A 12,746-nucleotide genomic window follows, 5' to 3' on the forward strand; every position below is an offset into this window, starting at 1 on the left:
AAAGTGGCCCTTTTCCCCCAATACTTGCTCATCCACCCTTTCCCTTTAGAGCTCCTTTTCTTTCCTGCTCTTATCTGGTTATTTAATCCTTCCCATCTTTTACCTTTCAGTTAAATAGGCTTTTCCTCTCCTCTCCTTCAGTTAGTCCTGCTCATTAACTTCTTAAATTTCCTTTTTTGGTCCCCTTCTTCAGGGAGGGTTTCTCTCACTCTTCATTGTCTGGCCTTTGTACTCTGGGCCTTCATCTTTTGGTTCATGACCCCTGTAATTATCTGGTATTCTTCATGGAATTGGAACTTCAGGGTGTCCATTCTGGGTTCTCCCCTCTAGGTAGAGTCTGCTACAATGCCAATTCTTAATGGTGATAGAGAAGACACTGGCTCATGCTAGGTCCTTCTTCCCTCCCCTTTCCCACTCTCCTGTCCCTATTGATGCAGCTCCCACTATCTTTCTTCCTTTACCTCAATCCCTCCCTGAGGCTCTGTCCTCCCACTCTCCCAGGTGCCATTCCTCCTCCCCCTAGGAGTTTCAACTCTGTTTCCCCACTTCCCACTCACTCTTACCCCAAGGTAGGACTTGATGGTGCTTGGTCAAGCATGGAATCCTCCAGACAGTGCCCAGCACAAGGTGCCCCTTTCCCCTCACAGAACATTTCTCTTTACCCTGAGGAGCATTCATGCATGTAACCCTCCCACACCCCTATGGCAAGGTTGCCCCTTTTGAGCTCTTCCCTCCCACTCCTCCTCCTCCACTCCCACATAGGCTCTACTTTTTCTGAGGTCACAGGGGCTACTTTGCCCTTGTTGCTAACCTTCACTTGGGCCCCAGCACATCATCCTTCTACTCCCGTTGCCCCTTTCCTGCTTGCACCCTTTCATTTTGATTCACCTGTAGCCAGGGCTTTGCTAGGTTTTGTCCACTTGACTTAGCCCTTCACTCCTGCCTCCTTGTGGGCGTTTACAGGGATACTCTGTACTGACCTATTGTCCCTCTATTGCCAGGCTCCTTTCTTTCACGCCTCCTCCTTTTCTGTTGTCTGGGGGGTTGGAGTCAGTTATTTCTTCAGATCTGGTTTTCTTCCGCCAGGGTGTTCTGAGTACCTTGACTATTGACATCCATCTCTCATTCATGATTAAGCGTCAATTTGGAGGGCATCACCTTGGGCTACACCTCGAATGCCAATTCTCTTCAGAATACATGATTATGTTCGATCCTGGCTTTCTGGTGGGGTGCAGAAGAAATCAGTGGTGTTTGACCTTCCCTTCTATTTGAAACTCTTTCTCTTGCCGGCTTATAGAAATCATTGTTTCTGAATTGAGTTGTGGAATTTCAGCGCCGTACGAGTTGGAGTTTGCAACCTTGGGCCTTCTTGTCTGGAGCCACCTTTGAATTCTTTCAGTTGGCATTTCATTTCCCAGGTTCAGAAGTTCTGGACAGTTTGCTCCTTAATATCTCCTGTTTTGTGCATGGTGTGGAGGCTCTCTACCTTGTCCTGTTCTTTTTGGGGGACAGAAGTGGCCCCAGATGAATGCTCTGCTCCAGATCGTGTCCTCCTATAGTGACTCCTCCTCCCAATGTACCGCCCACTAGTGTGATGGGATGGCCTTCTAGAGCTTGGGTCTCTGAGGGCTGGGGCCTCCTTCTCCTGCAGAGTGCCTGGCAAACTTCAAGAGTCTTGGGCATGATGGAGGAGGACCTTGGGGTGGAGGGCTGGGGTGTGGGGGAGTGGGCATCGGTTCCCAACTTTCGTCTTCGCTTCTTCAGTGCCTAATTTTTGTTATGAATGGGCTGAGGCTATGGGGAGGGGAAAAGCAATCGGTCTGCCATCAGTTTGGTCAATGACCTAGACACACAAACATTGATGCTGCAGCAGTGTTGGGGGCTTTGAGTGTGTGTGAATGTGCTTCTGAGGCAGGAGGGACAAGATATACATGGGTGATTGCATATGGGAGACAGCACACACGTGCACCTGGCTCATACTACTGAGTTCTCCCCAGGACAAGCGCGCAGTGGAGAGGCTTGATGTGGAGAAGGTGTTCCACCCTTTCATTGCGGGGCCCTATAACAAGCTGGTAGGTGAGATCATGCAGGAGACAGGCACGAGAATCAACATCCCACCACCCAGTGTGAACCGCACTGAGATTGTCTTCACCGGAGAGAAGGAGCAGCTGGCGCAGGCTGTGGCCCGCATCAAGAAGATTTATGAGGAGAAGGTGAGTTGAGGCAGCTCCAGCCAACCAAGTGGGAGGGAGGTTCTGAAGCTCTTTGGCCCCTGGCCCTGTCCCCAAATGCACATCTGTCTTTGTTTGCTCCACAACATTCTCTTTGATGACCCAACAGCAGGATGGGGGTGTATGAGGGCCAGACATAGAGTCTAAACTCTTGGGAAAGGGAAGGAGCCTTTAGGGAGCACCTACTGGGTGTGAGGGGCTGTGCTTTCTCCCATTGGAGTGAGAAGCCTCTCTCTGTTTCCTGCAAAAGACCCTGGGTGGCCTGGGGTCCAGCTCACCTTAGAAGGGGCCCCTCTGGCCTCAGAGAGCCTTGGGAAAACACAAATCCACAGGCTTTCTGTGGGATTGGGCTGTTGTTTATTTGGTTGCCTCTGTTTGGGGCAAGTGTCTTATCTCTGCCCATTTGTCATTTGTCAGTGTTTCTGGGGACTCTGTCCTGGAGCCCAAGCCTAAGGCTTATTCCCTAAGCAGTGGGGCCTCCTGGAAGTTGTAGACTCAGTTGGTCTGTCCTTCATCCTGTCGCCTCCACTCTTCTCTGTGGATGCCACAGACCCCTGCTCAATGTGTCTCTCCCCCTCTCCCCCTCGCAATCTGTTTGTCCCCAGAAAAAGAAGACCACCACCATTGCTGTGGAGGTGAAGAAGTCTCAGCACAAGTACGTCATCGGGCCCAAGGGCAACTCCCTGCAGGAGATTCTGGAGAGAACTGGAGTCTCGGTCGAGATCCCACCTACAGACAGCAGCTCGGAGACTGTGATTCTGCGCGGTGAGCCTGAGAAGTTGGGGCAGGCGCTCACTGAAGTCTATGCCAAGGTGAGCTCAGTGGGCCCCTTGCCTTGCCTTTGACAACTGGGAGCTCACACTTGACCTGCTGCCTCTTGACCTGCTGCCTCTTATCTTTCTCCTCAGGCCAACAGTTTCACAGTTTCCTCTGTCTCTGCTCCATCTTGGCTTCACCGTTTCATCATAGGCAAGAAAGGGCAGAACCTGGCCAAAATCACTCAGCAGATGCCAAAGGTAGGCAGTTGAGCTCACCTGTGTCTCCAAATGCTGCTCCCTGGTGGGTAGGGGTGGAGGGTGTCCAGGAAGGCTCTTGGTGGCATCTGATGAGCAGGGCTCCCGCCTATCACTGTGAACTTTAGGGGCTCTGGGCTTTGTGCACAAAGGAAGGCTGGCAGGCCACTTAGCAGGGCCAGGAATCACAGATCTTAATAGTACCTTTGAGGTATCATTTCTTTGGGCATAGTGGGCAGAGAGCCAAGTGCCTTCAGAGCCACCAAGGGGCCTCTCACACAGTGCCTGGGTTCCGCCGGCATGTCATTGGCCCCCTCCTGACCTGGGAGTCGCCATGTCAGTCAGGTCACAGGTTTGCACTCCTAGTCTTTACTATAAGAATACCTCTCGCTGCCCCTGGCAAGTTCTTGCCTTTTGCCAGTGGCCCTCCTGGAGAGTCCTGTGGCTTGGCCAGGGTGTTCTAACAAGTGTGATGGTAAGCCATTGAGGGTGCCATTGAAGGCTTTGACCAGGGAGTCCAAGAAGTTCAGGAGCAACAATGCCATGAAGGAGAGGTAGGTTTTGTAGGAATTTAGTCCCAGGATGAGCCTGAGCTTCCTTTCCAGGACTAATTCAGAGGAAGTGGCTTTGAGGATTGGATTAGGCCTCTGAATTTGATGGCGGGATGACTAGGAGAAACTTTTCCTCTTTATGTCCACCCAAGGCCAGGGACACTCACAGTTAGCTTGCCTTTGAGGAGGTTTGGATCTGATTTTAGAAATCATTTGAGGAAATAAGAGGTTTCTTTCTGGTCCAGAGGGGTTCACTCACCTAGCAAGTTATGGGTATGAGAATCCCTTCCATCTGGGATTCTTCAGGGCAGAATGTCTGGCATTGCTTCTTGCGCCAGGCTCCTGAGTGATGCACCGTGTATAAGAGCAATGGACCTTGGATTTAGCTGTGGTGCTCGTGCTTGGTATTGGCCCATTTTGTGCCATGATCAAAGTATTGTTAGGTGAATTAAGGGCTGTGTACTCAGCTACCTCAAATGCTACTTCCCACTGTTTGCTCTTGGCAGACTGGATCCCTACTGTGGGTTTTTGCTGTCCTGCACATCTTATAAGGATTGGTCATCCTTCAAGTGGCTGAGAAATTTGGAAGTGGCATTGCTAAAGAAAAGGGGAGCCACCGCAGCTAGGTGGCACAGTGGATAGAGTACTAGAACTGGAGTTAGAAGGAGACCTGTTTTCAGATCTGACCTTAGATTCTTCCTAGCTTGTGACCCTGGGCAAGTCACTTAACCCTATTTGCCTAGCCTTTGCCCCTCTATCTTAGCATTGTAAAAGAAAGAAAAGGGTGGCGGGCAGGATTGCAGCTGGAAAATCTGGGTGTCTCTCCCTCTCCTGGCCCCTTACTGCCAAGGTGAACTGGACACTTTTCAATTCAGTACCCATTTATTAAATGCCTTCTATATGTCAGAGCATTTTGCTAAGTGCTGGGAATACAAATTGGAACAAGACATTCCCTGCCCCCAAGGAGCTTACAGGCTAATGGAGGACCGCACTTCCCCTTGGGGTCTCAGTGTCTTTTTCCTGGAGAAAGAGTGATTTGGCTAGATGATGAACTGCCACGCCTCTCTGCTGTCACACTGTAATTCATGTTTGTTGTCCCTGTGTATGAATTCATGATTCACAGTTTTAGTGAAGTGGAGAGTTACAACCTGGCACCCACTTCGTTGCCTGGGAACCACAGAAGCCTCTTTTGCTATTTGATAAGATTCTAGTTAAAGTTGTTTTGTGGATTCAGAACTGGCTTTCATTTTTTGGGGTTTCAGGTTCACATAGAATTCACTGAAGGAGAGGATAAGATCACACTGGAAGGACCCACTGAGGATGTGAATGTGGCTCAAGAACAGATTGAGAGCATGGTCAAGGATCTGGTAAGTCTTTGTAGAGCTGAAATGTCATTGGCCCAGATTCAGTGACTTGTGACTGAAGAGAAGAGTGGAGCCTTTTTTTTGAACCTTCTCTCTATGTTACCTTGATGTTTAGGTAAACCAGTGCATTTGAAGCAATCTACCGAACTGTCCCTGAAACCAAGTAATTAAATAAAAATAGATTATCCAGCCAAAAATCTTTCACAAGCTCTTTGCTTTGACATTAAGGAACAAAAGGATTAATAAATACACCATCCTCTGTCCTGCAAAAAAAAGAAAAGAAAGCTGTTACCTGTATCTCCTTCACCAGCTTGATTTAATTGAAATTGTACTTATCTGTTTTTTTCCTTTTCCCTCATCCTTTCTTTCCCCCTTCCAAATGGTATGTAATATGGTCCTGATTCTATAGACATTGCTTTTATCTTGAAATATTCAATAGGAGCAGCAGTGTTGCCTCTCTCACAGGGTCCTTATAGAATCACCAGGTACAACGTGTTTTCAACTCATACTTGAATAATTCCTGTACAACATTTCTAGCTAATGGTCTTCTAACCTTTGCTTGAAACACTGTAAAGAGCAACCCTGTAATTGACCATGGCAGCCCATTTTAGTTTGGGATGACTTTATTTGCTGGGAAATTTTTCCATGAAGCCAAAAAAATTGCCCTTCTTACCACATGAATCCAATTCTCCTGGTTGTGCCTAGAACAAGTTTCATGCCCCTCCCACCTCTCATCTTTTTTTTTTTTTTTTTCCGGGCCACATATCCTTAGTTCTCCTTGTATAGTCCCCACAAATGGTGTGAACTTGGAATCTCCCACCATTCTTTCATCTCCAGTTTCTCATACATAAGGTGTTCTCCAGAACAAAATATGATAGCCTTTTGGCTTTTTAACTATAGCAAAATACACCATTATTGTTATCTCTCACTTAAATTGTTAATTAGCCATGCTTTCCCCGTTTTACACTTTGAATCCAAGCACAAGACTTCATATTCACCCCTATCAACCTTCATCAAATTAGATGTTGCCCAGAGTTTTAGCCGGTTGAGATCTTTTTGAATTCTGACTTTGTCCTTCTGTGTGTGGGTTCTTCTCAGCTTTGTGTCATCTGCTAATGACACACACACAAAAAGCTAAGAATATTTTATGTGCCTTTATCTGAATCCATGAGAAAAGTGCTAGATAGTTCATCTTCAAGAATTGTTCTTGCTAGTGATAGCTCTTCTTGGGTCAGACTGATCAGACCAGGGTCAGATCTACCCATCTCTTCTGTCTTCTAGTTTGTATCCCTCCCTCACTTATCTTCTACAGGTATAACTCTGGGATGCTTTGCTCCCCTTCTTTGCACAGCTTCAAGTTAAATATACAAACTTCCCTGGGTCTATTAATTTAGTAACTCTGTCTAAAAGGAAATTGAGATTTTGGCTTGTGATTGCTGCTGCTTTCCTTCATTGATCTGGCTTTGCTTTCTTTCCTTTCTTGAAAAGGGGGGTGGGGGGACTGAGTATCATTAGGCCCTCTTGGATCCAGAGGTATATCCTTATTCTTACTTGGATAAAAGTTGTTACCATATTGCCATGTGGATGCACATCAGTCATTGTGTACCACACTGTAACATTTTAGTAACACACTATAGTTTTTTTGGCTGCACTGCAATTGTTGGGTGTATAGATTGTTTTACATGTATTTTTTTTTTCATATTCCTGGGGATTGTTTTTTGTTTTTGTATAGAGGGGTCCCTTGAAAAAAAAATATTTTTTTTAGTGAGCATTTGTGGATAAAGTCTTAACCATGGAATACTGGGTCAGATCTGATTTGTTTTGGGATTATGCTGCTTATTAACCATGTAGTTGTTAAAACCAGTATCTTCTTCACCTAGCATTTAAACCGAGGTGGCTAAGACTGTGAGAGATATGTCTTCGAGGAGGCCATGAGAAACTGTGGCCAGCAAGGGAGTTCTAGAGGAGCTGCTTCCAACTGTGCCTGGGAAACAAGATGGTAGACAAAGAGTCACAGGCAGAGGAGGGAGTGGCTGAGGAGAAAGCAGCAAAACAAGCACTGCACAGGACCTAGATTTGGCTCCTGCTTTCAGTGTTCTTGTGTCAGTGTTCCCAAAGTCAGAGACTCATGAGATTTAATTATGTGTATTTCTGCCCCACAGATTAACCGGATGGATTATGTTGAGATCAACATTGACCACAAATTTCATAGACATCTGATTGGAAAGAATGGTGCCAACAGTGAGTTGTTTCTCCATCTCTTGGTTTTCTTTGAGACATAGCAAGTATCCCATGTGTTTTCTTAAGGTCTCCCTGAAGTGTGCAGGGCATCAGAAGTGGCTTCTTATAACAGTGTGCAGCAGCCCAAACTTTGCATTGATTTTAATGGATAGGTAAGAAAATGGCAAGCAACGCCACCTGTGATATTGCCTTCTTTAGCCTTCCTTTAACTTAAGCTGTGGCCTCCATGACAGGAGTGGGGATCTGTTTGTATGGCCCTCCTAAGTTCTTATTGGCTCTTTGAATATTCCACCTGGAAGGTCCCTCAAACTCTTTATGCTGGCAGCTAGCTCATGGAAGCTGCATCCTCTTGTTTCTTGTCTGGGATCCTGGTCTCCCTGTAATTTTGACAGTTGGGACTGTCTTGAAGGAAGTATTCTCTCCCTGTGAGGAAAGGGCCAGTGGTTTTCTGCGTCAGGAGTTCTTATCCCCTTTGTGTGTCCTGCACCCCTTAGGCAGTCAGTCTGGGGTGGGGGGGGGGCCTTCTCAGTTAAAAAAAAGTTCCTAGGATTACAAAGGAAACCCCGTTTTCATGTTTTGGGGTGTGAGTTGTGAGTTATTTGGAGCATAGAGCCTTCCATGAATATTACTTGTAGCATGAGTGTGTGCTGCCAAATGTTTGTGCTCCTTGCTGAAGGCCTTCTTTCCTAGAGCCTTTGTTCCAACAGTACTTGGAATGCCCTGAGGGGCAACAAAGAGAGGGACAGGATTTGTCTCTCCCAAACAAAGCTTTCCTCAGTGTCCTGAGAGAGAGAGAGACAAGAGAGACAGAGACAGAGAGAGAGAGATCCTAGACACTTGAGTTTAGAAACATTGCTGAATTCTGATCTCCGTGTAAAGGAGCCTTCTTCACCCAGTTCTACTCCTGCACCAGGGTGGTCAGCTTAACTAACTTAACATCACGAATGGTTGTTGTACTAAATTTGCTACAGGGGGATGGTGATCCATTGTCTTTGCATCTGGCCATTTTTCCTCACACTTAAAGTGATATCTCTAAAGATGTTAGTATGCACCTGACCTGAGGTACCTTGTTAACTGGTTGCCCTTCGTGAAGTCACAGTTGTTATAATCAATGAAGAGGACAACAGGAATAAAGGGAAAATGGGAACTTTCTTGGCCTGTCATTTGTTTGTATAAGCTCAAGCTTGATTCTCGGTGGTGCTGGTGCTACCTGATTATTGAAATATTGTCCTCTGTCACAGACATACCTAGAGGAGAAATAGAACTGATAGCTTTCTGCAGCTCATAGTTGAAGGGGATGTTAGAAGTTCTTCTTTACACTACACATTTATTTGCTCCCATGAAAGGAGAGCAGACACTTGAGGGCATCTCTTCGGGTTGGACATGGTGGAATCATCTGGTAAATGTTTTACCCCTAAGGATTATAATAATTTCTCTTAGTGATGGTGTGGTTTGTTTGTTTGCCCTGCAGTAAATAGAATCAAAGATCAGTACAAGGTCTCTGTGAGAATCCCTCCTGATAATGAAAAAAGCAATTTGATCCGAATCGAGGGGGACCCTCAGGGTGTCCAACAGGCCAAGAAAGAGCTGCTGGAACTTGCATCCCGCATGGTGAGCCTAAAAAATTTTTGTGCCCTTTCTTGTTGGACTTATCAACCTTCCCTCCCTAAAGGAACCCAGTGATTGGAGTTTCCAGCCTTAGGAGAGGCGTACTTATAATTAGTCCCCATTTGTCTGTATCTCAGAGGGGTTATAGGGAGTAAGTAACCTTCCCAAATTTTGCACTTAGAAGGACAGGTTTCAGAAGGAGATCCTTCTGAAAGATGAATAATTTCTGTGTCTTTGCTAAGACTGCTTTTCCAGAAACATGAATGTCGGGAGCTTTTGTAAAGAAAAAGAAAAATTGATTTGAGACTTAGGATGAAATCAGTTTCCTAAAAGAAAGGTGGAGGACTAGGACTGGACCTGGCATCTGTTTTAGGCATGGCTACTGTGAGGGTTTGTGTGGTTACAAGAGAGGGCTCTTTTGAAGAAAGGAGGAGAAGTCCCTGGGAGGTGAGAGGGAGCTACCTTTTTAGGTAGTGGCCATGCCCGATGGGCCTAGAATACCAACCAGATTCAGTCCTATGCGTGGCTTCTTAGGTTTGGGGGAAGCTCCTGGTTAGCTATTGTGGAAACTGATAGTGCGCTCTTATTTTGGACCTGCTGGGGTGAGTTTGTTGCCGCACAGCTCTCTTTCCTTCTTGGGAACAGCTGTGACTCCAGGAGCCCAGTGTTAGGGAAGTAAACGAAGTGATTGGCCCAGGCTGTTTCTACAGCTGGGAAGCGGCAGAGGTAGGGCTTTACCTCAGGATTTTCTTTACATTTACATACAAGTTTTCTTTACATTCTGGTGCTAGTCACCTCACCCTGGTGGAAAGGGCTGATCTATATTTCTTCATAAGGCGCTTTTCCTGGAACCACAGAGGACTGTCCTCACCACTTTCTGAATGCTGTTTCCAGTCCTCAAGCAGAATAACTATTTGTAGGATGCCTTTTCATGGTTGATGTCCTTTTCATCTGTGTGATTTAAAGAATCAGTGATGGTGTGGCCCTGAGAATCTCCATACCATAGAGGCAGTTTGTCAGTGACCTTAAGTTATGTTTGTTTTTCTAGGAAAATGAACGTACCAAGGACTTAATCATTGAGCAGAGATTTCATCGAACAATCATTGGGCAGAAAGGTGAACGAATCCGTGAAATTCGTGATAAATTCCCAGAGGTGAGATTTCATGGAGTTCCATTTGGAAATGGTGTGGCTCTTAATGCCGTGAAGTCTCCCAGTGGTTTCTATAAACTAAGGGGACCTGGAGACCCTGATGAACAGCCCCTAGATAGGGAGAAGAGGGGAATGAGGGGGGGGGGAATGCAGTGGGCCCTCTGTCTTACTTTGTGGTCCTCTGGGCCTCCCTACCAAACTGACAGGATCATTTCTCCTAGGTTATCATCAATTTTCCAGACCCAGCCCAAAAAAGTGACATCGTACAACTCAGAGGCCCCAAGAATGAGGTGGAGAAATGCACCAAATACATGCAGAAGATGGTGGCAGAGCTGGTGTGTCTAGTTTCTGTCTGGTTTCTGTCTCTTCTCTCCCGGGAACAGGGGAAGGGGGCTCTGAGACTCCCAAAGTGTCCTGTGACATTCAGGCCTAGTGATGAGTGTGTGTGAGGCCCTGGCGCAGTTGGAAAAGTTAAGACTGTTCCTATTGATGCCACTTTGCTCCTCCAAAGGGAATATGTGATAATGACCCCACCAGTATAGCTGAGGGGAAAGGTGGTTGTCAGTCCCTGGCATCGGTGATGAGGAAAGCATCCGGGGGCAGCGCCTCTGGACTTGAGGGTAGACCCTTCATCATCAAGTCGATTTCCTTTTATTTTTGTCTGGCTGTCAGATCACCTGCCCTCTACCTCCCTTGGACGCTGACCATTTTGAGTAGGGTCAGGAGGCAGAGAGAGAGGCCAGGGCTCAGTGGTGGTGCTGACAGGTTCACTGCCCTAAGCTTTCCAAGTGGGGAGGGAGTAGAGCTCATGGCCCCAAGAAAGGGAATGCCCAGGGATTGTTGCCACATGCCTCTTCCAGCCCTGTTTGTGGTTTACATCGCTCCTGCGCCACTGTGGAGGACTGGTTTTCTATGCCTGTCTGAGGACCTTCACATGAGAGTGCCACTTGGTGTGAGTGGCCATGCTTCTGGGAGATGGGCAGTCCTGGCCTACATAGCCTTCAGGGATAGCCAGCTCTTCCCCAGGCTCCTCTCACCAGATAGTAGAGTCCCAGGAGCAGAAATCATTCATTTGAGGGAGCTGGTGTCTCCCGCCTCCTAACGCTTTCTTCTTCTCCCTAGGTTGAAAATAGCTATTCCATTTCTGTTCCAATCTTCAAACAATTCCACAAGAACATCATTGGAAAAGGAGGGGCAAACATCAAAAAGGTGATGAAGGCCCCCTCCCTTGTCTGCTCCTGCCATGCTCAGGTCTTGGGAAGGGGAGGGGAGTGAGAACTCACCTCCGGCAGCCTTTCATGGGGTCTCTTTCTTTGTAGATCCGTGAAGAAAGCAACACCAAGATTGACCTGCCAGCAGAAAATAGTAACTCGGAGACCATTGTCATCACAGGCAAGAGAGCCAATTGTGAAGTTGCTCGAAGCCGGATCCTTTCCATTCAGAAAGACCTGGTAATGGAGGAGACATGGTTGTGTCGGGGGCCAGGGCAGTGCTGCCGGGGCAAAGCTCCGCGCTCTCTCTTGGAGAGAGCATGTTGTAGTTCTGTAAGATTGAAAGGGCTTGGGAGGAGGGTTGGATCTTTTAGAGGTCATACTGGTTTTATAATAGTATTTAATTGAGTCTTTAATATTCAGTTTGTTTTTGATGGGGAATATTTTTCTTGCTATAAATTTTCTTTGGAGTTTTAAAACCAAGACGATATGAAGATGCATGCTGTTTCTAAGAGTGGAAGAATTGATTTGAGTCCAGTCTACTCCACCCTGGAGACGCACTTAGATCCCTGGCAGGAATGGCCCCAGACTAGATCTAACATGAGAGAACAGCGGGGGCTCTTACCTAGGTTCCTGCCACCATTTCTGTGTCTCCCTCTCCTGCTGAAGTAAACAACCATTCATTCCTCTCCCTTCTTAGCATTTTCTGGGGTTGAAGCTTCTGGACCTCTGGGTGTCAGGCCCCAGGGCCATGCCTAACACTCAGCCTTTTGGGCATAGCAGTTGAAGAGTTCAATAGACCTTAAGCTGCTCCTCCCTCTGGCACTTTCTTGTCTCAGAGAAGAATGAATTTCCTGCTTTGTTTTGGACTTAGGCCAACATTACAGAAGTGGAGGTGTCCATTCCATCCAAGCTTCATAACTCCCTCATTGGCACCAAAGGCCGCTTGATCCGTTCCATCATGGAGGAGTGTGGGGGGGTGCACATTCACTTTCCCACAGAAGGCTCGGGCATCGATACCGTGGTCATCAGGGGCCCTGCCCCAGACGTGGAGAAAGCCAAAAGACAACTGCTACACCTGGCGGAAGAAAAGGTGAGTGTCACTGAGGAGGTGCCAGCAAGGCTCATTGAGGGACGAGCAGGGGCTGGGGGCCCGTGGCTTATGGCAAATCTGAGCACTCTTTTCTCTAGGGTTCTTTTCTGCATGGCAGGGCATTGGTTGCTTAAACCTTTGATGGTGATCTGATATAAGAGTGGGACACGAGCAGCAGGGGGGTGTCTAGAAATCTCATGTAGTTTTAAAATAGGTGCTTATGTTAGGATTTGAGCTGTGTTGACAGTAGGACAGGCTGCTGTCTGGGGCATCATCTCAACCTG

General features: G+C 47.1%; 1 protein-coding gene across 2 annotated transcripts in view; it reads left to right on the plus strand.

Moving 5' to 3' along the window:
- Window positions 1–12,746, plus strand: part of LOC123242802 (high density lipoprotein binding protein) — a 97,521-nt gene that overhangs the window by 65,216 nt on the left and 19,559 nt on the right. Inside the window, exons 7-17 of one of the 2 annotated variants that reach the window (XM_044670894.1) lie at window positions 1,998–2,213; window positions 2,837–3,043; window positions 3,140–3,247; window positions 5,058–5,162; window positions 7,322–7,400; window positions 8,872–9,011; window positions 10,057–10,161; window positions 10,380–10,493; window positions 11,281–11,367; window positions 11,478–11,609; window positions 12,244–12,462. In XM_044670894.1, coding sequence (XP_044526829.1) covers window positions 1,998–2,213; window positions 2,837–3,043; window positions 3,140–3,247; window positions 5,058–5,162; window positions 7,322–7,400; window positions 8,872–9,011; window positions 10,057–10,161; window positions 10,380–10,493; window positions 11,281–11,367; window positions 11,478–11,609; window positions 12,244–12,462 — 1,512 coding nt within the window. The remainder of the gene's footprint in view (window positions 1–1,997; window positions 2,214–2,836; window positions 3,044–3,139; window positions 3,248–5,057; window positions 5,163–7,321; window positions 7,401–8,871; window positions 9,012–10,056; window positions 10,162–10,379; window positions 10,494–11,280; window positions 11,368–11,477; window positions 11,610–12,243; window positions 12,463–12,746) is intronic. The other variant, XM_044670895.1, reaches the window with a different exon arrangement.

The sequence above is a fragment of the Gracilinanus agilis genome, chromosome 3 (genome assembly GCF_016433145.1).
Source record: "Gracilinanus agilis isolate LMUSP501 chromosome 3, AgileGrace, whole genome shotgun sequence".
In the NCBI taxonomy this organism is placed as follows: domain Eukaryota; kingdom Metazoa; phylum Chordata; class Mammalia; order Didelphimorphia; family Didelphidae; genus Gracilinanus; species Gracilinanus agilis.